We start from the raw sequence: 25,061 nt of genomic DNA on the forward strand, positions 1-25,061 counted from the left end.
ACCTATTCTTTAAGGCATTGCTTGTAGTATACAGGTTTACAAGGAGCATGAGCAACAGGTCTTAAGGAGGTCTCCATTTACTTAGACAGCTATTCACATGCTAATGTTTGAGTGAAAGGTGCTCAGGGAAAATCTAATTTAACCAAGCACTTGAAGTTAAGACTCAACACTGCTGAGGCCAAGACAGAGAAGGTCAAAAATAAGGATCATGACACGCAGTGAGGGGTAGTGAAGCAAATGGCAAACAATCAATCTGAAAATAAAAATATACAAGTCACAAATTATCTATTTGAAATTACACATTAAAAAAAATGTGTGATTTAGAAAGAGAAAATATATCTGTTAATTCATTTGAAGAATGGCAACATCAAAATCTGGATTAAAAATCAGTAGGGCAAAATGAAATACTGATGTTGGCTTCATAGGAAACAGGGAGGAAGATGGCCATCCTCCCAAGAGTTGAAGAAATCTGAAGTCACTTGAATTTTACTTAAAGCTATTGGAATGTGTTATGTGAAAACACTAGCTTTAAATGCTTTTTTTTTAAACAATGGGATCCAATAAATAATAGAGACCAGCTACCAAGGGATGTACATTTACTTCAGTCCCAGCTCATTTATTTTCCAGAAAACTCTTCATAGGTTTTGAGACGCAACATTTTCCTTCTTTTCAGTGCTGTAAGTTTGTGAATATGCTGTGACTTTTCCTACACATGGGTTCATTTTTATGATTGCGTTATTTATTCAGCATACATGAAAATATTCTTACTCACCTAAGCATTTTATCATTCTTACATCATATTACCTTGAGCGACTGTGAATTCGTTAATGTATATGCACAGACCTTGACGTAGCCAGTATACGCCAGCAGTGGGAAGGAGCATCAGGTAAAGATCCCAATGCACTAGTGAAGTGCTTCCCCCACATCAGCTGATGACATTCCTTAGCTGTAAGGAGGACAGCTAAAATACAATTTAAAGCAGTCAATGCATACTGAGGAATTTCCATTGCTTCAGGATAATGTATTTTGCTTTATCTTATGAAAATAGAGAAGACATTATTAAGAAATATAATACCCAGTATTTCAGGATGGTGTGGTGTCATGTTATATATTTGCATTACAGAATCAACCTCTGACAGCAGACAGCCCCAAACCATCTATAAATATTATGGTTTTGCTAATTGCAAAACACTCCAAAAATACACTGAAATTATGTTTGGCCACGTTTTCTCACATATCAAAGAAGAGAGATTCCTGGCAAACCTGGAAACTGTGTGTTGAATGAGTATGCCAGCTGGCTCTGCATATTCTGTAACAAGTTTGTGCGTTACTACAGAAAACGTAGTGAGCTAGAACTGAGCGAACATCGCAAATAAGTCATTACGATAACACAACAACTGGTGTATACGGTGGGCTGAAGAATCTCAAGTTTAATCAATTAATAAATCATGAATTCATTCTCTTTTATTATTATTATTATTTTTAAACATCCTCTCTGTTCTTTCTAACTCGATGCACTTTAAAAGAGGCTGAGGGTGCCCAGGGGAGGACCAGCCCTGACGAGGAGCTCGGCGTAGCGCACAGTGAGGGCGGGCCGCTGGGAACGCGGCGGACATGGCCCCGCGGCAGCGCCGTGAGGGAGGCGTCGGGGCCCGCCCCGCTCCGCAGCGCCGCGCAGGCTCGCTCGGGCCGGCGGCTTTGCCAAGGGAACGGCGGTACTGAGGGCCGCGGGCCTGTGCCCTGCGCGCCGCTATGCCCGTGCGCTTCAGGGTGAGGCCCCGGGGACCGGCGGGGTGTGCGGGTTGGCCGGGCCGGTCCCAGCCGGGCCGGGGTGGGGGAGCGTTGGGCGGGCGAAGGCGGTGGGTTCGGCCCGGCGCGGAGTGCGGCCGCAGCAGATCGCCTTTGCGGGGATAGGGGGATCCTTGTGCTAAGGAGCTCGTACAGACAGCAGATAGAGCTCAGACATGCGCGTAGAAGAGATTTTTTAAAGCTCGGTTTAAAGATTTTGTGTGCTGTTTTTTTTTCTTCTTCTCTGCTATACGTTGGTTTGTTTATACTCTTGGATGGGGTTTGGTTTGGAGGATGAAGAGCACCTTCCAAGCTTAAGTAAATCCTGCCTTCTGTGTTTCCCCTTGGCAGTGGGTTACCCGTAGGCTTGGAGGAGCAGGACAGACGTCTCTTGACAGGCATCTCTCTTTGCTGCAGGGCTTGAGCGAGTATAGCAGAAACTTCAGGTGGAAAACCCCCGAGCTGTGTAGCCCATCCCAAGAGCAGAAGCCCCCGTGGGCAGGCCTTCGGTCGGATCAGTTGGGTAAGCACCTTCAAACTGCCCCTGCGATATTTCATGTTTCCACTTCTGAACTGCCCAGTTCAAGAATGTCAGAGAACTTCTTGAGAGAGTCCAGTGGGAGGTTACAGAGATGATGCGTCTCCCATATGAGGAAAAGGGTGGGAGACCTGAACTTATCAGTGCTTGTAAGTATTTGAAGGGTGGAAGTCAAGTGGATGGGGTCACACATCTTTCAGCGGTGCCCAACAAGAGGACAAGGGGCCAGTGGGCACAAAATGGAACCCAGGAATTTCCATCTGAACATGAGAAGATCTAATTTACTTTGAAGATGACAGAGCACTGGAACAGGCTGCCAAAGAAGGGCTGTGGAGCTTCCTTCCTTGGAGTGCCTGGACACTTTTCCTGTATAACCTAGTCCAGGGGATTGCACTAGATCATCTCCAGAGGTCTTCTCCAACCCTGTAATTCTGATTGCTAACCCCAGCTCTGGAAGGGGCAAGCCTCAGCTACAACGTGTTGAGAAAGGATCCCTGAGATTGAGCATGAGCACAGTTTGGACACTTAACTGAATTAAAAGTATATTCTTAATTACTGTAAAGGGGAGCATGTTTTTTGAATGTCCTATTCCTTTTGGCTACACTGAAACTTCCTTTTAGTGTTAGAGCTACTTAGACAAAACTGAAAAACACATGGTTTCTGATGTGTAGCATCAACTGAATCCCGAATATGAAGCACAAATGCAACATTAGCCTGTTCAGGGTGTGTAGAAGGAGGTGTTGGGTTATCTGTCATGCACAAAAGTGGCAAGTAAAATTTTGTATTAAAGAACAAACTAACTTGGGTCAAAGTTTAATATAAGTTAAAACTGTTAGGAAGAATCCCAGGGCAGCTAAGTGGGAGAATCAAAAAGAGATGGACATTGAAGGACAGAGCTTGTGATGCTACAGTCTAGGATTCAGCCTTATATGTAAATGTTCTTATGGGAGGAAAATGTGGGATTGGAATGTAGGAAACAAATGAAATTGCATCTGATAGAAAGAGAGTAGAGGAATAGGAGTTATCTGTAGGGGAACAACGTCTGCAGTGCTTTGAAAAGGAGCAGGAAAATAACAAAATTAACAAAGTTGTGCAATGCTGTCTGTGTAATCAGAATCCAGTGTATTCATTCTCTGTTACAGAAACTGCTCTAAATTATGACCAAGTAATAATTAAGAACCAGCTGCTGGATGCACAGTTTCTTTTTGACTGAGATACTAGCCATTTAAGTAACTAATTTAACTTTGCCAAAAATTGTACTTTTATATAAAATTCGTTTTTTCCAGTTACTGCAAAATACATATTTCTTTAGCTTTGCTTTCCTTAACACGTGGTTGTAGGTATGAGTACTTGAATTTAAGAGAGCAATTTCCACAAATCCTGAAACATGGGAACATCCAAATACATTAACCTCTTTTGAAAACTGGGTTGTGAATCATCTCCAGTTGTGTGGGATGGTAAAGCTTTATACAGCAAGTATTTCAAGATTTGCAGTTAAGTCATGAGTTAACATTACAGCAGTTTCTCCTTGTGTTATAGCTTTGATTTTATGTGTGCTTGGGTTAGTTTGCCTACATTTTTTTTTATCCATTTTTACTCCCACTTTTTTTCTGTCCACTTAGCAGTGTGCATCTTTGAATGTCTCTCTTGACACCTTATAGGACTTTACCATCTGTGCAGTTGCTGTTGTTAATTCACTTACTGTTTTTGTTGAAATACATAGTTGACAGTTTGAAGAATGACTTGGAACACTACCAGAGAAGTAGGTGCAGATGCTGTCTTTTTCCTGCAACTTTTCCAGTGTTTGTCCTCTAGAATTATTTCTGAGTACCTGTGTGTAGTTGGAAGTTGAATGGAGTTGGATAGAATGTCCTGTTGAATGTTTGTATCCTGTTGGACATTTTGTATACTTCTCACAGCAGGCTATTGTCTTTTTTTTACATTGATTTCCCCCTCCCTTCCCCCCACCCCCCCCCCAAAAAAAAGACAAAAAACAAAACAGGAGAAACTTTCTTTCAACCAGCTATGATCCTTCAATTATTTTTCCATTATAATTTCACACTTCCCAGTTGGACTGTCATTTCCTACTTTAAATGAGTTCAGACATTGAATCCTTGTCTTAAAATGGCAGGGTATTCTTATTTTCTTCTGCACCTTGTCTTTCTATGCAGTGTTGGTAGAATTTTGATAATTAATTTATGTTTGTGCTGTAAAAAGTTACCAGTGATCTGAGATAAAACTTTTAAGTCAACCCTTCAAGATATTTCAATTCAAGCATCAGTTCTTTAATGGCGAACAGTTGTATTAAAGGGTCCCTGCACAGCAAGAACCTGTCTAGCAGATACACAGTGCTGGTTTAGGTAGAAGTGCTTTTGAGATACTTTATCATTGCACACTGGCTATTCTGTTTGTGTTAACCACCACCTGTTTTCTGTTCTCAGAGTCATCTTGGAGAAGGTCGTTGTCCATATTCTATCTACAGGGTTTTATCCAGTGTGGTCTTGGAGTGCCACATTACTGTCCCTCTTTAATGGAAAGGTGTTTACAAATGTGAAAGAAGCCGTGATTTTACAGTTGTGCCCTTAATTCATAGGTTCTCATTTCTCAGAGAAAATAGGATAGCTTTTCTCTAATGATCTAGTGTATGATAAACTTCCAGTTTCTTCTTGTAATAGAGTGATATATGTTCAAGATAATGTTTTATGTTGAGCTTAATGTCTTTTTTTTAAATTTTTTTTTAAGGAATCACAAGAGAACCAAACTTCATTTCGAAGAGAAGGGTACCTTACCATAACCCACAGATTTCAAAGTCCTTTGAATGGACAGGAGATTGTGATCCAAGTGAGCCAGTTGAAACAGAGGCTCTTAAGACTGCAGAGTTGTGTGCAGAGCACAGTCATGATGTGAATCAGGAAAAAACTGAAACATCTGAAGGACCAAGGCTCCCCCCAAAAGTTTGGTCACATTCTTCAGATTCTGAAGTTGAAACAGCTGTTGCCCTTGCAGAAGATAGTATGAAGAAATCACCACCAGTAGCTCTGCCTAACCGAAAGGAAGCATTTGTATCTCCAAAAAAAGAAGCAGAAAAAATGAACAATGGGGTAAGGGAAGACTTTTCATTAATGTACTGATATAAAAATTACTATAAATTACTATAAATATCTGATATTTATGGTAATTTTGTACACTTACACCAGCTTCTGTTGTTTAACTCTCCTAAGTTCTATGTTTTGATGTTCGTATACTGTGGCTTCTCTGTTGGGAGAACAGTACTTTGGAGACCAGATTTTGGTTCTCTGTAGGTCAGTAGGGCTTCTTCCATTCACATGCTGTCTGGATTGATTTCAGTTAAACAAGGATTTAGCCAATAATTTGTAGACTTCTTGGACTTGTTGACTGAAATGAGAAAATATATTCATGAAAATCATATAACAACAAAAAAATTGGTTTTAAGATGTGCATTGATGACTTGAAAAACATCGTAGGAAAGGGAGCAGTTGGTATAAAATTTACTACTTTATGTTTTCAGCTTCACGGAGTCCTTCAGAGGAGAGCAGGCATGAATATTCCACGTTTAAGCACTTTCCCTAGAAATTCTGAATATCAAAGTCAATTCATTTGGAAGAGTCCTCATGAAAAGTCACCAATACTTGCAGCTGAAGAGGTAACTCCAAAAAAAGTTTCAAAAAGTAGATGAAGAATTTATGTTATCAGGAAAGTTGCTTATTTTCCTCTCGCTCTCCTTTTTTTTTTTTTTTTCCCTTTTCTTTCCTTTCATGAACTGGCATGCTGTTATATATATATTTCACCTCTCTTACCGTGTACAGGAGTGCAGTATGGTTAGATAATTTTCCTCACAATTCTTCATTGTAGCCAGGTCTAACTACTTGATCATCTCCTTCTTGGTTGCATTCAGCTCTTTCAAGGAAGACCATTTTCTTCAGTTTTCACTAATATACTTTAGGTGTTCTAAGTATTAGTCTTTTTATTTTAATAATTTTTGTGTTTAGCTTATAGCTGATCAGCGTAGGACTGTTCAGGTGTTCTGTGTTACAGTAACATCTTACCACTGAAATCATGCAGGTTTCAGTATTTATTCTCATGGTCTTTTATGGGTTACCACAGTTTCTTACTCTCAACCTCTGTCTCTGTGCATATATGCTCCTAGGCCCCAAAAGGCATCTCTGTACACAGATGTAGTTTTCTTTCAGAAGAACTGCTTACATTTAAAAGTGAAATCTCCTGATTTTTATAAGACTGTTGTGGTGTTTTGATGCATCTCATTTCTTGGATTTTGTAGGATTGGAAATACTGCTATTTCTAATCTGGCCATAGAGGATAATTCTGACTTGAAAGACTGCTTTGTTTTTTCAATTTATTGTTACTGAGGTCAGAACTGAGGAGACCCAGTCTGTCTTTCAGCCCTCTTTACAGTACAGGGTCTCTTAAAGAATTTGGATTTTTAAACTTTGTTGTGAAAGAGAATTTCTATTCAGTCTTCTGTTTCCTCACAAGGAGCATATGCATTAGTAGGATTACTACTGATAGTGCCATCTGTTTTTTATCTACGGTGTGCAGATTTGCTTAGTAGCAGCTTTGAAAGATAACAAATGATGAGTAAGAATAATCCCTTCAAAACTCATTCCCATCTTTTTCTTGTTGCCGTGCCAAGCAGGTGGATGGACGTTGAGATACCTGTTTCCCAGCTGTCCTTTATGCAAGGAAAGCTCATTGCTAAGTGTGACAGTAGTATAGAAGCAAAAGGGCTGGTTGAGGAAGAGTCTGGTCCCAGAATGTCAGTTTCATGCTTGTGAATATTGTGCTGAAAAGGAAAGAATGTAGGGACTAAAATAGCAAACTTGTTCCACACAGATTATAGAGAATAGGAAACCCTAAGAATAAGTCTGTAAGTACTATAAATGCTTAGATAAATATAGTTTAGAGATAATCTGAGTATGTGTAACTGCAGCTTCTGAGCTTAAGGTTAGAATGTCATGATTAAAAACTAAAATATTGAGAATCTGTTATTCTTCTCGCTGCTGTTGAAGTGATGGAGATCTGGATGTTGAATAATGCAAGAATAATGTTGAATAATGCACACCTGGATGTTGAATAATGACAAGAACTATCTCTTGCAGAAACTTCTGTGACCAAGTTATCCAAGTTAGATTGTAAATCTGACCTAAACTCACATAGCAAAGCTGAGGAAAATGCGTGCCACATGTGACATATGGCATCATCTTTTAACTGTCAGCACACCGTGAAGAAATGACACCAGACCGCATATTAGGCAAACTCTGTACCTTGGCTTAGAATAAATGCAGTAGCAGTTGGAAAGCTGATTAGATCAGATTACCAAGCTCTAAACACCCAGTTCTAAATCAGAGAATGGTTGTGCCTTAGGACAGGGTATGTACTGAGGACTCCCTGGGAGTTCTCTGGCATATGTTTGAGAAAGAAAAGGTCCTTTGTTGCAGTTCGGCTTCAGACTTTTACATTTCTCCACTGCTTTCCCAAATAAAAAAAACCTCTGTTAATGGAGTTCAGTTAGAACAGGATTTGAGTAGAGGTCTAACCTAACCCGGTTCGATCTCCTGTAATGTACTTTTTTGAAAATAAGTTCTTCTTCAGTTTGTCCTAGAAGTTAATTAATCTGATCATGGTCTATACTCATGCATGGCTCCCTCTCAGTTGGTTTGTGAGCATATTTACATGAATTGGTTAACTGATTTTGAAAATTTAGCTTAAGTTAAAGCAGATCACAGTACTATTACTGTTTTTTTTCTTTCCTCTCTCCTAAAGGCTCTTTACAATATGAGTAAACCTGTACCTCCATTTAAATCTCCTGCAATTACTTCTGAAACTGAAAATGTGAGACATTTCAAAGATTCTCCTGCTGCTAAGGGTCCCCAAGAGAAACGTTCAGAAGAGAGAGAATTTCTGGTTAATGAGCAAGTAAATATTTCCCTAAGAGAAAAGCATGTGTATTCTTGAATAGTTTTGATTGTTCTTTTCAGTAATGTGGGTTTTAAAACATTTTCTAAAGTTACATTTTATAGCTGTTATTAATGACGCTGAGTCCAGTGTCAATAATGGTTTTGCGGTCAAGGAGTGGAAGTAATGCTGTAACAGTTCTCTTTGCAGTAACAGTTTGTCATGCATTTGTTCTGTTAACATTACTTTTTTTCCTGAACTGCCACCTTAATTTGAATGAGTTTTCAAGTTTTTTTTTTTCTTAATTGAAACTTTCTGAAATCTAACTCCCCAGTTTATGCTCTCATTGCTGCCAGTACATTCTTTTAGTTTGCAGCAGGGCTGGGTGGGAACTTTTTGGTTAAGTCACATAGTGTGTGGATTAAAAACAAAGAAATAATAATGTGTAAACACAGTTGGAACTGATTTTTAGGCAACGGTTGTAATGTAAAAGGAGATGGAGGAAGAATTATCATTCATTTATCTTTGCTATCATGTTTTTGGATGTCAGGGGGAGGTTTTTCACAGAGGGAGTGGTGAGGTGCTGGCACAGACTGCCCAGAGAGGTTGTGGATGCTCCATCCCTGAAGTGTTCAAGACCAGGTTGGATGGAGCCCTGGGCAAACCTGGTCTAGTACCAGATCTGGAGGTTGGTGGCCCTGCCTGTGGCAGTGTGGTTGGAACTTGATGATCCTCGGGGTTTCTTCCAACCCAAACCATGATTATGTGATTCTATGATTTTAAGTTGAAAGGCAGATGCAGGGCTGTAATGGCATATTATGTATCAGGCAGAAGGGCAACGTGTGAGTCTTTTCAATACATATCTCTGTTTTTTGATAGAAGAGAAACAACATTCACTAGGACTGTCACCAAGCAAAACATGTGCTTAACATGGAGTGCCTTGGCTTTGTTTAAGTTGTTGGTACTCTTGAGGTTCTTAGAGATGATTGTCAGATTGGAGGCTTTATCATTTAGAACCTAGATTTTTCTGTTGCTTTAAATCTCATTAGAGAGGGGCAGACATCATGTGCTCTTTTGCCACTTGTAGCAGATATGAAGACAGCCTGAAAGGCAGGAGGATTTCAGGAAGTGTTTATTTGTTTTTAGTATCAGAAATTCAGGTTATGTTTTCCCAAGAGAACTAATAAAGTGAAAGTGTCAGAAAAAGAAGAGAACGGTATGACAAGATGATGTTTGGCAAAAGTACTTCAGAACAGTTTTTGTTCATGCCCACATTTTCTTTGAATATCTTAGGGGAAAAACAACAGAGATTTTTGTGATGCTTTGTGAAGATATATATTTTCCCATTCTGGTTTTCTTGAATTTGAAGAATTTCTGCAAGGGTCTCCAGTAGAACCAGAAATAATGCTTGAGATTTCCAAGGGCATAAGATAAGCAGTAAAAAAAATAATCTGATGAATAACCATAAAATAAATATCTGATGAATTTCAAAACCAGAATGGCAGCAAATGAAGAGCTCTCATTTTTGTTTATTATAAAATAGTTTCTCTTGTTCCACTGTAAGACTGAGAGCTCATAATTCTGTTTCATGTTAAATTCATTTTGTGAAGTATACAAAATAGGTCATCTAACTAAGAGAACTTTGCTCTCAGAATTGTAGCTTTGGCATTGTCATGATTATACTTTTGTATTAACAAAGGAATGTAACATGCTAGCTTCTATTTAATATGTAGAACAGTTAACATTTTAAAATCAGTGAACTGTTTGCAAAAGTTTGGTGTCAAAGGGAATAGGACGGTTTAGTTTGTTAGCTAATACACTATTTTTAAAACTATCTTTGTCTCAGACTAAGAGGGAAGAACTGTTTCAAAAACCAGCAGAAGATGCATCAAAACAAGGGAAATCAGAGCAGAAACATCCTAAACGAAAAAATAAGCAGCATATCAATCAAAAGCCCCTTTCTCTACGTACAAATCGTGGGTATGTATAAAATGAGAGAACCTGTGCAGCAGTCTGTTTGGAGTGGTGGGTGATGACCTTTAACTATGCAGTCCTGTTGTTGCAAGAGCAAATGTGGGGTCTGTCCCCTGCAGTGCTGAGACTGAGCTTCCTGTGGCACATCTAAACCTGGTGTGAATTTGCATCCTTTTCTCCAGGCAGTGGAAGTGGAAGCTTTTAAATATGCCACTTCAGTTAAACCTCTGATACAATAATAATAACATGATAAATAAATTTAACATGAATGAAATTCAATTGCTGCAGTGTTGCTACTACACTTTCAGGGAGTGCTTTGGAAGCTGTAGTTACCTTGCAAACAGCTCTCTTGTGCTTGCTCCACATGCCTTAAACTGTTTCAATTGTACCTGATGCCTTTTCTTTTTCTGTTCTGTACCACTGTCCATCCTATAGAATAGTGCAAGTAAACACATGAAGTAAAAAGCAATAAAGGAATTTGTCCTGTACTGGGTAATATGACAAGCACTGAAAGAAGACAGCATTGCATGTTGCTGAGAGAGATCTAAGCATCTTTTTCTTCTGTCACATGCTCTCATTGTAGAAACTGAAATCCTGTTCCCATTTTCCACACATCTGAGATCTGTCAGAGAAATAAAAGCCCAGAATAGATGCAAGTTTAAAAATGCAGAAATCTATTATATCCCTGCTATGTTCATGCTTCATGCATTACCCAGTGCACATAATTTCCTAGCAGTGTCAAGGCATTAGATTGAAGGTGGGACATGAGACTTGGCCTTGGGAGATAATGGCAAAATGATCACTCAAGATACTGTCAGGTAACATTACTTTGTGAAAAAGCATGTGGATATAGTGGAGTTGAAACCGTAAACTCTTTGGATGTTGTAGTTCCTTGAAGTTTTAGATTAGATAGTTGATTTTTTTAGTGTAAGATTCTGTGAAAATTTCTTGAATGCTTGCTACCTGTTTAAATATGGATTTCTGCCTCGTATGCACTCAGTGCGGTAGAACAAAACAAAAGTAACTGGTCTAACAATTGTGGAAAATATGCAGGTTCTATGTATGCAGGCAGGACTTGCATTTTGTATGCAACCTGCACTGCATGACCTGCCTACGGTACAGCAGGCACAGCATTTATGTGTTTTTGAGCTAATCAATTAGCTTTGCGAATAAAACAAGGAATTCTGTGAGTTTCAAAAAAGGGACGTTAGGAAACAAGTTCTGAATGTTTCTTTTTTCCCCTGATACTTCTGTTTTTCTCAAGGTGCATTTTATTATCTCGTGATCTATGGTCTATTTCTGAAGGACTGGAAAAGATATTTAATTGCTTGATATTGAGTATGTGAAAATAGTTAGCAATGTTCTAAAGCAAGGGTAGAAACAAGAAACTTGAAATTTGAGCTAATCAATCCACAGTGTGGCAGAAGGGAAGATGACTGTCTTTAAGAATACTGAATGTTTCTGTAGATCCAAAACAGGAGGAAGTAGGTGAATTATACTGAACCTTGTTCTGGTTGTCAGATGGATCTGCCCCCAAAGCACACCCCACCCATATGCAGAGTGTATTGCCTTTATAGCATTGTTCATGGAAGGAAACATCCTGACTGCCTTAGTGCCAAACCAGGCATTTTACTTAAAAACCTTTGTGTATGATTTAAACCAACGTATTTCATTTTGCATCAAAGTAATTGAGCCTTGTGTGTGTACTGTGTTCTGCTGATTTGCTGAGAGGGCAAAAGCTTCTGGCAGAAGTGCTGGAAGGAAAAACAATCAGGAATAATTACCAACTGAATGAGCTTTTCGGGTCTAGTCGTGTTGATAGAGTGAGCTGTGTTTGAGAGAGTATATTTTCACATCTTGAGTCCTGGGATTTAAGTGCAAGAATACTTTTTATTGTGGATGTAACTTAAAAAATGCTCTGTGGGAGTCTTCTGGATATCAAGGATAATTCTTTCTATTTTCCCCTCTTTATTTTTGATGTCTTAGGAAGATGAACACTGAATATAGATCAAAATTTTTGTCTCCAGCCCAGTATTTCTACAAAGATGGAGCTTGGTCTCGTATTAGGAGTAAAGTTCCCAACCAGGTGAGCATTCTTTAAAAATAATCAGAGGCCTGAGTATGGTTTGTATTATGCTTTTTATATGTAAAAGAATTTGAACCCTGGTTTGACATTGTAATGCTAACAACTCAAGCTCCTACGGGTGAATGCAAAGAAGGTTAGATTCTGGCAAGACAGTAGTAAGAAGAGATAAGAGGCAGTGTGATTTAAAAAATAAATTAATTAACATGACATGAATAATACAGAAGAAACTGAGAAGTATATTACAGCAGATTATTGCAGGAGTGTTAAACTTGGGAAAACTGCCAAGCTAATCAGTTTTACTGTGAAGTAACAAAAGTACTTCGGCTGTTCAGAGTACAGGCTGCCCTACCAGTTTCTTGATAGTTGTTTTGGTTTCTAAATGATTCCATATGCTTTCCCATACTAATGCACTGACAAGACTGTTCTGCACAGCTCCATCTTACCATTAGCTCTGGTTGCTCTTTGAGACTCATCACTGCTGAAGGTACCTACAAAACATCTCTCTGTAGTGTGATTAGATGATGAGCTTTGGCTGCTGCAGTCTGCTTTCCCAGTTGAGATCTTACATAGATAATTTTGGGTCCAAAAAACAGCCTGAAGTTTTGAGTCCAAACAGGCAAGGATTGTAATAAAGAGTCCTGGTGTGACCTTAGCTGTTGTGATTATTGCTAAACTGCTATGCTATAATATATTATTAAGTGTTGCTTTGCAGCAGTAATTCAAAGAGACCTTTTCATTTTACATTTTTGAAAAATTAATGTGGACAATTCATAATCACATTAGTTCTCTTTGAGGCCAGTGTCCTGCTGAGATAATGCTGCCTGCTGAGTCGCTGAAGGAGTCGGTTGTCCTTTGTACTTCCTCACAATTCATTGGAGACATAGTATTCTTCCTTCCCCTGCAGTGTCCTGTTGCTCTGGATTTGTATTCCTTCTGTTGTGACTATCATGATTAATTTATCATTTTTCTTTTTAAAGTGAATCATTTGCACCTTTGAATTCTCTTTGTAAAATGACAAGTATGTATTTTTAATGGACTATTCTTCGGTAGCTTAATGGGTCAACTATTGAGATATTAGCTGGTGCAGTCTAAGTGGACACCCATCTTCTGTATCCAATTGCTTTTTAGTTGGATTTGTGGAATTTGGCCCACTTATTCTCCTTCCTTGCAGGAAGAACTTTGTTAAGCCTATTGTGAAATAAAAAATAATAGAAATTATAATGAAGGAAGCGTCAGTATTGCTTTCCTTCTTTTTGACAAAATGCATAGTTCCTGTAAACCCTTCTTGTGAAGCAAAATTCATATAGAATCAAGAACTTATTTTGAATTGTTTGAAAATAAAAGTAAACTTTTGTTGCTGCTTTGTATTCTTGCTCTTTAAATTGTGTTTGAAAAGTGGAAGACTGAGTGTTGTAACTGTTTTAACTAATTTCAGCAGTGTAATGTATAAAGAGAGGGCTTGCAATTTTTAGCTTTTGAAACCAAAGCTGACATTTTAACAGTTTTCCATCTTATTCACGTAGGTAGTGCTAGCCTAGAAGGAATGATTTTGATATTATGAGTTACATACAGTAGTACCAAGAGATCTCATGTAGTCATTAGCTCCTCACTAACTAATGTAGCAAAAGACAGGTGCAGTGCTCACAATTTATGAACTTGATATTTCGCATGCATATAGGTCTGTTAACTTGAAATGTAAATTAATACACAGTAAATGTATTTTTGCATAAGACCTAGAAATGCAAATCAACTTCCTCAAGTTCAGTGAAAACTGGTGTTGTGGCAGTGTTGATGTATTTGTTTTACTGCTTTTTACCGAATCTCAGGGAGGCAGCATAGAGCTGTGTACTTATGTTGTTACTTAGATTCTGACAAACTTACAATAGTAATATGGTGTTGAGAGAAAATTAAGAAATTTTGAAATAATTCTATATTCCTCCCTTTAGGCATCTCAAAACTCCCTAAATTCTATGTGGTATATGGAGGTTTGTTGCATCTAAGTTCTTGTTTTAAAGTTTGGAGCACTGTGCTGTGCCTGAACACTAATGAAAAAACTAGAATCCAGTACTAAGCTTAATAATGTCTGCTGCGTAACTTTTTGTTCTCACTGAATGAGTAATCAGTAATTTTGCTTTGGCTTAATGGCTCAGATATGCTTGCTAAACACAAACTTCTGTTATTTTTGCTTTCTTTTTGTTGCACTTATTGCAGCATGCAATGTTTGCGCTGTGGGCGATTGTGTTATGAGTAACTTGCCTTTCTCTTTTAGCTGCCATTAGCTAATGCAAGTACTTGGTAGTAATATGCAAGTGAACTTTAAATTGGCATGCCACTTATGTAGCCTTGATGTGTGCAGGTGAGAGAACTTCGAGCAAGAGCAAAGGCTTACAGGCAACGAATAGAGGGAACACACTTCTCCAGATACCATCTCAACCAGCTCTTATCTGATAATAACAGTCTGTGGGATGTGTCCTCAACTTCCAGTTCAGAAGAAGGCATCAGCAATGACATCAGAGCACTAGATCTTGCTGGGTAAGGTAGTCGTTCCTCCATGTTCTGCAGCTCTGAAATAAGGCAAAATGCTTTAGTTTGGCTTAGCATAACTTTGAGATCTTGTTGGATTCTATGTAAATTTTCTGGAATGGATGTAGGCATTTACTGTTTCAAAGATGCATTGGTTGAAATGTGATCCAATTTAAAATGAGGAATGGTCTAATCTTCTAAAAGAAGAGAAATGCTACTCCTTTATGGTTATCTGCACACGCCTATTTAGTGTGGCAAATTTAGTCTCACCAGGTATGGAAAAACTCTCTCTGAATCATACTGAAATAATGTTCCTCTTTCCATTGGAGTGGTATGAAGTATGTTTTGCCTGCTCAGATTTTGTCAGTGTTCTTGTTGGGATTAATTGGTAATTTGATGGTTGAATCTCAGACACAGTTTGCTTCCGAGATGTAAGCTTCTAAGCTGGAATGATTGTTTCTTTAAATACCAGGTAGATTAATAAATGCTTTGCTAGGAAAATAGTATTTTAATGAAACGTACAGACAGCTATTACCCAAAATGAGGGGGGAAGAAAACCTGTTTGTGTATTCTGATATTTTTTAATTTTCAGTTTGGCAATAGAGCCCTAATTTTACAGTCAATTTTTGGAAATGGTAGTTCACAGCATTCATAGTTGAGCTTGAAAATAGGTTGCTTAATCATCAGTTGAAGTCTCCAAAACATATATGTTGTGTTAACTCTACTACTTTTTAATATCTGAGCTGTATTTATTGTGGGGGACTGAACTGGATGAATGTACTCTACATAGACATATATGTGTTACGAAATCAGTGGTACAAAATGCTGCTTTCTTTGTTACCTAGAGTTTCTGAAAAGGAGAGTGCACCAAGGCCAAAAATGCTGCAGCAACCTGTCTCCAGGGAACAGTCTCACCAGGATGACACTGCGAAGAAAGACTTGTCAGATGTGCCAACTGTTCCAGTCAAAAGACGTTTAGTTTGGGGTGAACAAGAAGGTACTGAAGAAAAAGAGAGTCAGCAATCAACAGAAGAAGAAGAAAAAGAAAATGAGCAAGCTCTAGTTGTGACACAGAATTTAGAAAAAAACAATAAGGATATCAATGAAGATAACAAAATTGAAGGGTAAAACCAAATATTCTTTTGGCACATACCATTTTTTTCATCTAACATCTCAGAAATACGTAGGTTAACTAATTTCTGTTGTAGAAGCAGGGTTACTTAATGCAAGTACATTTCAGTGTGGCACTACTTTTGTTTTTAGTAGTTTGATGATAAGAAACCTCAAGACACTGAGATGGATGATGGAAATGGATCCATCGTTAGGAATAGTGGACTTCTGGCTTGGAAGACTTAAGTTGTAATTTGTATGGAAGCGTGAAAAATTATAATGGATTTGTCCAAAAGCTTTAAAACTTGCAGTATAGGCCTATCAGAAGGGACTGTTCATTGCACAGTAGCAAAGTACAGTGAAAATCAAAGCTCACAGTTTGCTTCAGGTTGACAGTGTTGTGCTGAAGGGATAGAATCCGTTCTAATCTTGTTTTTTTGCATCTGCTTTACTGAAGAAAACTTTTGGGCAAAGATAGAGGACTCGGGAGAGAAGATTTTACTAGAATCCAGTGAGCCCAAATGGAAAAGTAGGGGTAGGGGAATTTAGAAAAAAAAGAGGTCAATTCTGTGTACAGTGTGTAGTAATAAGTATTTGTTGAAAGATCCTTAATATATCTAGTTACTGATGTCTCTGGCTTTTTACTGTGCAAATTTTGTAAGCATTTTTGGTAGAGCAGTGTGTTAGCTTGGTATGTATTTAAATCTGAGTACTCTGGCCCTCTTTATCATACTACCAGAGCATTTTGTATTCCTCATTGTGCTTTATCTTTGGTATTGCCTCAGAAGTCTCAAGTAAAGATATATAATTATCATCCTTCTGGGATATATCCTCTGCAGAACCTGGGCAAAGAAAGGTTGAGGTGCTAGACCCAAGTAGAAATGAAATGCAGGCTTTAACATTTAAAACTGTCATCTGAAAACCTTAAGTTTGTCCAATTCTAGAGATGAGCTAATTCATAGAAGTTTCTGACTGACCTTGGAGATCTTGAAATACTGTGTACCTTGAGATCTGCTCTGGATATGACCATGCAGAGCAGCTTAACAACTGCTTGGTATTAAAACCCGTTAGAAAGCTAGAAATGAGACTTTTTTGCGAAGATGTCCTCTGGATCTGGTAGGGTCAGGTTCCTCAGGCACCATGGGCATGCAGGCTGCAGTGCATCTGGAGGAAGAATGCAGAAGTGGTAGTGCTAATTTCTGTAATAACCTGGGGACTACAGTGGTTGTATAAATGTGGGATGCTTGATTTCAATTCCATGATAATGACTTGGTGGGTGAATAACCCAAAAGAATAGTATCCACAGAAAACAACAAGATGGATGGTATATTTTATGTGGCTTATCTGGATGGTATACAGACAACCAGTAAATAAAGAAAGGCTCACCTGTTGCAGATGGTCAAGGCTTGCCCAAAACTCCACAGGGGAGGGATCTCCAACAAGAGATCCTTCCCCCAATGTTGGCCAGCCCTTAAATGGGTTCTGGTCCAGACTCCACCCTTTCTGGTCACACAGGTGAGTTGCCTTCACCTGTGCTCCCATGGTTGACTCAGTGCTTGCCTCAGGTGATCAGTCAGTGGTTCAGTCTGTGATTCAACACTTCCCATGCATGACTGAAAAGTCAAACCCACATTCCAGCCTTTGAGGTGACTATTAGCAGTCAGTTATTCAGGGTGAGATCTGTGCTGCTGCGAAGCAAGATATTCAAAGTTTATTGGGAAACAGGGAGCCTGAATTTGAACCTTGACACTGTTTACATATTTTAGCCAATTAAATTAAAAAACAACAGCATAACAGAAGCTGAGGCTCAGAAGCTGGAATTCAGGATTCCCCATTGCAAGCAGATGTTTTAGCTATGGGATGTTGGTGCTTTATGACCCTAACTGACTTGCCTTCATTGTAGGAATGTATTAGTAGCAAAACATTTGAATGCACAATGCCCAGCAGCTGAGCTAATCCTGTAATCATTTCTCATTTTTGCAGTGAGAATACCTGCTTATTGAATTCTCCTGCAGCTGAGTCAGATTCTTCTTCAGTATCCTCAGAGCCTGGTGGCAGGCTTCCTACTCCAAAGCTGAGAGCACTTGGTCGAGCTCAGAGAACTCATCATGATCTCACTACCCCTGCTGTTGGTAATAGATGTTTTTGTATTTTTGAATACAGGACCAAAATAAAACAGATATGTGAATTAATTTAGCAAGATTTTTTTAATGTAATAAGCATTTTTTTCTTTTCCACTACAATAGGAGGTGCGATTCTAGTGTCTCCCCCTAAATTCAAGTCTTCATCTTCACAGCAGAGAATGAGAAGTTTAGGAGCAGATCCATCCTCAGCAAAGCAAGGTGCAAGAGATGCTTCACAAAGAAGGTCCTTCCGGGTGAGCGAGAAAACAGACTTAGTGCCATGGGTTTTAGGAATATGGTTTTAAAGTAAGTTTGAATAACAACTTAAAAATCTTTTCCTTGAGTTATCATTTGCTATTGTAAAATCTTTAGCATCCATGACTAGAAGGGCTGATGTCTGAATAAAAATAGTTTTTGTCTATCAAACAAAGGAGTGCGATTAGATGAGCACCATTTTGGCTATTTCTGCTAAATGTATGGGGGAAAAAAAGGTTGTAATCAGGAGCTGTTCATTTTTCCCATTAAAAACATTAGCAGCATATGTGAGGGACTGTGTTGGAAGGCTGTTAGTATATATGAACTGCTTTTTATTTATTTATTTTTCTTCCTTTTGGAACTTGATGATCCTTGATGTCTCTTCCAACCCAAGCCGTTCTATGATTCCTTCCCTTGTGTTTTAGCGTGAAGCAGAAGCAAAAGCTGTTTCACTCCTTACCTCTCCACCTGCTGGGCTGGGAACTGTGGATCCTCTGCCACTTAGGCATGATCAGTGGCATCCCAGTGGTGTTTCTGGTGAGGGAGTTGCTACTAATTCAGCAAATCAAGAGCAGTCCTCTGCACCTCCTGTGCTGAAGTCAACCAAAAACCACTCTAAGTCTTGCTGGAGTCCCTCTCTGCGTATTCAAGGGACTCTCAAGGATCCAGAATTCCAGCATAATGGTGTGTATTTTTTATTAACTAGCTGTGTTAAAGAATGTCACATGATGGAAATAGCTACCTTGCAGGCCAAGGGAGTGCTTACCTTGCTGTCTACTGAGTTTATAAACAAAAAATTGTACTACATGTTTAGTCTTGCTGAGGCTCTGAAGGAAAGGTGTGCATAACTATCCACCTTGGTTTCAGATTCCACTGATACCATTTTATTCTATGGTTTGTTTAATTCTGTTCTATTAGTTTCAGTAAGTACCCATGTACTATAAGAACTATTTGATTTACCACAAAAAGTTGTAATATTTAATCATTAGGCTACAACTGTGTAAGTCCATCCTCTAGAGTGACCAATAGAGATACGCAACAAGTTCTTTAGAGTACATCATTATATATCAAAGGTTGTGAATTTCTGAGAAATAAGCTCCTTAACTATTTCTGCAGAACATGGAAACTAAACAAAAAAAATTGTAAAAAATAATTTTGGCTGTTGAGAAAAGTCACCTGAAGGGTATTTTTTTTTTTTTACTCTCCAGTGAAAAAATCTTTGTTTAGGAGGAATTTGTGCTGGAGCATTTCAGAGATTTTTAACAAATGTTGAGAGCACATCTGATAAAGAGGGGTCCTTTACCTCTCAGTCAGAATAAAGCCTGTCTGCTTACGTTGCCCTTGTGGTAAGGCTTTCAGTAGCTGACCACAATAGTCCCACGATTCTTGGTCCTTGTGTTATAAAGATTATTTAAACTAGGGTAATATTTCCATTCTAGAATGGAGCAAGCACTGATCAAGTTAAGTGGATTGGTGAAATCCAGAGAATTTCCCTGCAAAGATTTAGCATCTGTGTTTTGTTTGATCTTTACACACCTTGAGCGTTGTTCATGAACTAACTGTTACAGTGTCTATAAAAGACAGGTGAGGAGAATGCAGTGGAGTGAATTTTACCTCAGCTTCCAGTTAAAGGGTCTCATGGAGTTTTTGGCATGTTTGTTATTTGGAAGACTGATGTTGATGGAAGTAATATTTTAAAATATACTGAAATGAGATCCTTTGCCTATTTAGTAATTATTTAAACAGCAACTTGACTTTTTTTTCTTTTAGGAAATGTTGGGAATCCAAAAACGACATCTTTCCAGCTACCTCTTCAGGAGAGGAACTACAACAATGAAGGTATTTATCATCACAGGATATTACTGCATATCATGTCTGTGTTACCTAGATTGAATTTAACTTTCCCACTGATGTGGGAGGTCTAATACAGGTTTATTATACTGTTAGTTATGCATAAATTCCTCTTTGCTTCATAGAAAGAGAATTAAAAATGTTCATCCCAGCAATGTGAAATGAAAACATGAAGTTATGTTCCAGCATAAATAAACATTGTAAACGCAGCTGAAAATCAAACAAACCATTGTGGTTCAGTATGCTTAATATAGCTCGATCAACTCCATACTTAAATCATTTCCTCCCCACACATTTTTTGCATCTTTGTGTTGGTAGCAACAGAAACAAACTTCAAAATGATCACAGCTCAGGTTGCAGCTTCAGTAATTGTGGGTGCAACTTAAAAGGTATTGCATGTGCTTGAGACTTTACCAGCAAATAGGTAGCATAAAACAATTCCTTTGACTTTAATTTTCAAACCTATTCCTCTGCTTAGTGTATTAGGGATACTTCTGGCATCCTGCTATTCTGCTTGCTGTTTTGGCCTTTTTTTCCATTTACTGTAAAGTTACTCTGAGGAAGCAGATGGTTTGTGCATTGACCACCAGTGCATCTTCTTGGCCCTTTTGAGAGCAGCCACAAATAAACTGTTCCAGACTTTGAATCAGCCAAAAGCTTCAAAAGCCATCTTCAATAGTTAGGGCCATTACACATCATTTTTGTAGCAAGGCATTTGGGGTACACTGTTCGGTGCTGTGCTACTTGCAATCACCTGCCTTTGGTTCAGAGTATGGGCAGAGTGAGATTATATCTGACAGTAAGTTATTTATAAGTATACCCCAGAATAAACATAAGCTCTGTTCTTATACCCTTTACGTTTCTTCTCTCCTTGGTTTTAACCAAGGTTCGGGCTGATTCTCTATTTTAGTCATTGCAGTTGGCTGGAAAATGTGTGGGTTGTGCAGATGGTTCATCTGCAAGCCGAGCATCTGGGTATCTACATAAAACATACCAAATCCTATAGTACCCTGCAGCTTCCCACAAGCTTTGTTGTTCACGGTTTAAGTGCTGTAAATACTTTTTGTTTTTTTAACCTCTTTACTATGAGCTGAGTGATGATGTTTGAGCTTTCAGAAACACTGCAGTGTGCCAGCTCACAGGTATTTCATATACTGGTATTTGTTCAGGTGCGTATAAACCCAGGAGTTATTGCAGTGATGCCCCTGATTGCACAAGTGCAGTTAGCAGTTTTCTCATATGTGGGGAATATAGTTGTTATGCATGGTGTTTAGGTCTGTTATGGGCTGTTTTCACTGGATTTCAAAGATTAAGAAATGACACTAAAAAACTGAAACACTGACAAAGTACAGATCCCGTTAGGGGTTAGTTGTGGAATCTTTGTTGTTCTCTGGTGACTGAAAGGCTGAAAGGCATTGCTACACTTCTTTAATCCATTGCAAGAGAATGAACGTAATCAAGATCATTTTTTTTTTTTGTAGAGGGCATGTTTACAGAGCTGTAGCAATGTTTTAATAACGTTGTTATAGGAATGTAATATTGTGCTTTGCCACAGAATCATGGTCCAGGCTGCTTAATTTTAGATCTGTTGGGTACGAAATGAATCTTATATTAAAAAAGAAGACCTTTCAAAAGTACCTTGTAAAGCTTGCTTATTTTTGTGTTAAACTTCCTGTTTTCTTTAGAAGACACATTGCTTTCAACAGCTGGTTGCACACAAACTGGTTTTGGCACAAAAAGACATTTTGGCAGTGTAGGTTCTGCTGTTTTACTTGTGGTATTCTAGGGTTGTCCTGTTCTCTTGAAGTGCTTTCAAGAGTTGCTTTCAAGAGATGTTTTTATTAGTCTAGTCTGTGCAGAGGTCAGTGGCAGAGGGGTGATTTTGAGGTCCCCTGACAAAGATGACTACGTGTAAAGATGACCTGGAGAATTGGACAGTGATGTCAAAATTCTCCATGTGAGAGTGCAGATCTCATTCTGGAGTTTGTACTCTCCAAGTCTGACATGAAGGTAACTGTGTTTTAAATGCATATTTATTTTTTCTTTATTTCTTTTCCTTGTTGTTCTTCCTCCAGACGACAGGCTGTCTCAGATTTCTGCTCGCTCAGCAGCCTCTAGCTCACTTGCATCTCAGATACTGGAACGAGCTCAGAAGAGGAAGGATTTCTGGGGCAAGACATAATCTCTCCCACCTGTTTTCTAGACATTGTTCTGTAGAATGATTTATTTTTATAGGTTGTACATTTTTTAAAAATGTGATTGTAAGTATCATGTAGCATCCTTTCACTTGTCACTGATACAGTTCCTCTTAGAACTTGCCATCCCAATTTAAGATTTCAGTATTTAAACTGGTGTTGAAAATGTAGTTCCTTTATGATTGAAAATTATGTTACAGCAGTCACATGGTTGGTTTGTTTGTTTTTTAATGCCACCTCTTGAAACTGAGAATTATTTTTGTGTAACCTGTGTCTTAATTACCAAGATACTCTGCTGCAGTGAGGCAGTATGACCTGGGGCAGTATTCAGGGGCAGCATTATCACTCACAGAACGTCTCGCTTGATTTTTAACCTGGTATCTTCAAAGCAACTGTGGTATATTTGGTTATGCTATTTTATTTTTTTTTTGCCAGGATGACTATTAAAGGTCAGTGCATACAGTTCTGCAGCTTATCAGATGTTTTGTGGGCAGGATCCATATTTAGTCTTAATGTCAGCTTCAGAAAAAGCAACCTTAACCACCTTGAACTGTCATCTGTCCCCAAATCACTTCAACCTCAGGTACTTAGGAGTAGTTGATCCCTTTAATAAACTCCAAAGGATGTTTCCTTGACTTTGACATTTTAATTACCTCTCTTTTCAGTTGCCTGTTTCTAGGAAACTGGAATACTGTTACGATTGTCAGGGCAAAAAATATTTGTGATTTATGGTGACAGTTTGTTTTCTCTTTGTACGTGATGCAGACAACACAAAATAGAAGAAATGGATGGCTAGCAGCCAATTCTTTCAATGGTTTTGTTCTTCTTACGTGGCTTCAATTTTTAATATGATTGAATTTGAAAATTTTGTACAGTAACAATTTGAATTTTGTACAAGTTTGTATACATTTTGATTTTCTAAGCAATTATTGTCCACATATTATTTAAAATTAAAAAAAAAAAGGTCAAATTGGTTTTGGTGGCTTTGTTTCTTTTAGAGTTACACCACACTAATTGTTGGAGTCTGTTATGTGGGCACTTCTGTATTTGGTGAAAAAGCTGTTCAGCTGAATTGTCAGTGAGCTTCTGAGAGCCAAGAGGTTTCCTCAGAACTAGTCTTTTGGAATCATAGAATCATGAAATCACTCAGGTTGGAAAAGACCTTAAAGATCATCGAATCCAACCACGACCTAACCATACTACCCTGACTCTTAACAACTGTCTGCTAAATCATGTCCCTGAGCACCACATCCGAACGGTTTTTAAGTACATCCAGGGACAGTGACTCAACCACCTCCCTGGGGAGCCTATTCCAGGGCTTAACAACCCTTTCTGTAAAAAAATGTTTCCTGAAATCCAACCTAAACTTACCCTGGAGCAACTTACGGCCATTTCCCCTTGTCCTGTCACTTGTCATCAGTGTGAAGGGACCAACCCCACTCTGGTTGTAAGCACCTTTCAGGTCTTTCAGGTATTTGAAGAGAGCAGTAGGGTCTCCCGTCAGCCTCCTCTTCTGCAAACTGAACAGCCCCAGTTCCTTCAGTCTCTCCTCACAGGGCACATTCTCCAAACCCTTCACAAGCCTTGTTGCCCTTCTTCAGACCTGCTTCAGCACCTCCGTGTCCTTTCTGTACTGAGGTGCCCAAAACTGAACACAGTACTCGTGGTGGGACCTCACCAGTGCTGAGTACAAGGACAGAATAACTTCCTAGTGCTGCTCACCGCGCCATTCCTCATACCAGTCAGGATGCCCTTGGCCTTCCTGGGCACACTACTGGCTCATATTCAGCCAACAGTCCACTAGTACACCAAAGTCCCTTTCCACTAGGCAGCTTTCCAGCCACTCCTCCCCAACCCTGTAGGGTTGCCTGGGGTTTGTGACCAAAATGCAGGACCTGACACTTGGCCCTGTTGAAACTCATACAGTTTACCTTGGTCCATCAATCCAGTCTAGCCAGGTCCCTCTGTAGTGCCCTTAGAAAGAATAATTTACTAAAGCAGGTATGTTCATATTTGGAGCAGATGAGTGCTGCACAAGCTGAAAGGCTGCAATACCCAAAGGGCCAGCCCCCCTGCTAGTGAGCTGCTGACTTACAAATGGGATGGTATTCAGCTCTGATTATGTTAGAAATCAGTGTCTACATCTTCCAGATATTCTGCATTGGAATAACTTCCTACCAGTATTGTAGTTTTGAACAAATCAAAGTATTTTATTTTGTCTCAAAGACTTCTTGGCTTATTCTTTGGGATACACTTAAGTATTTACTTATAATTGGTCAGAAGGTTCCTACTAAAATGGTACTGTATTTCTTTGTAAAGCAACCTTTATGAAAACTGCCTGTTTTCCTGTAAAATAATAGCTTTTCAGTGGAAGACTTCTTGTCTAAAACAGGAAATATTTTTGTTAGGATGGAAATGTTCCTACAGTGCATTATGACAGGGTTGATTTGGCAGTCTTCTGTCCGTGTTCTACATATAGTTCAGTGTGTTTAAAAGCCAAGAGCCCCTATCTTCCATCACTTCTCTATGATAACTGTCCTCTCTAAAAAATATAAAATTGAAGTCAGGAAGTAAAACATGTTTTAATAGCGTATGTACCAATTTTGCTTACGGTATTACACTGTGAGTCAGGTGATTGATGGCAAGAGGGTGATGGAAGTGGTTGAGGACGAAGGTGTTTTTGT

At 38.8% G+C, this 25,061-nt stretch overlaps 1 protein-coding gene across 1 annotated transcript; it reads left to right on the plus strand.

Moving 5' to 3' along the window:
* The first annotated feature begins 1,697 nt into the window (after window positions 1-1,697).
* On the plus strand, window positions 1,698-23,322 carry MDM1 (Mdm1 nuclear protein). The gene is made up of 14 exons (XM_065743305.1): window positions 1,698-1,770; window positions 2,206-2,311; window positions 5,069-5,427; window positions 5,856-5,990; window positions 8,129-8,281; window positions 10,107-10,240; window positions 12,221-12,320; window positions 14,677-14,852; window positions 15,689-15,967; window positions 17,937-18,085; window positions 18,200-18,330; window positions 18,757-19,015; window positions 20,102-20,170; window positions 22,258-23,322. Exons 1-14 carry the CDS (start codon window positions 1,753-1,755, stop codon window positions 22,362-22,364), a joined length of 2,175 nt encoding a protein of 724 aa, XP_065599377.1. The 5' UTR covers window positions 1,698-1,752; the 3' UTR covers window positions 22,365-23,322.
* Window positions 23,323-25,061: the final 1,739 nt, after the last annotated feature.

This window comes from Cyrtonyx montezumae, unplaced genomic scaffold (assembly GCF_038088225.1).
Source record: "Cyrtonyx montezumae isolate F1298 unplaced genomic scaffold, pur_monq_1.0 scaffold_3, whole genome shotgun sequence".
NCBI classification, from domain to species: domain Eukaryota; kingdom Metazoa; phylum Chordata; class Aves; order Galliformes; family Odontophoridae; genus Cyrtonyx; species Cyrtonyx montezumae.

What these genes read in the sequence shown, in the direction of transcription:
- MDM1 (XM_065743305.1), top strand. An exon ending in TCCAGAATTCCAGCATAATG is followed by an intron (nt 19,016 to 20,101) that starts GTGTGTATTTTT and finishes TTTTTCTTTTAG; the next exon opens with GAAATGTTGGGAATCCAAAA. An exon ending in GAGGAACTACAACAATGAAG is followed by an intron (nt 20,171 to 22,257) that starts GTATTTATCATC and finishes TTCTTCCTCCAG; the next exon opens with ACGACAGGCTGTCTCAGATT.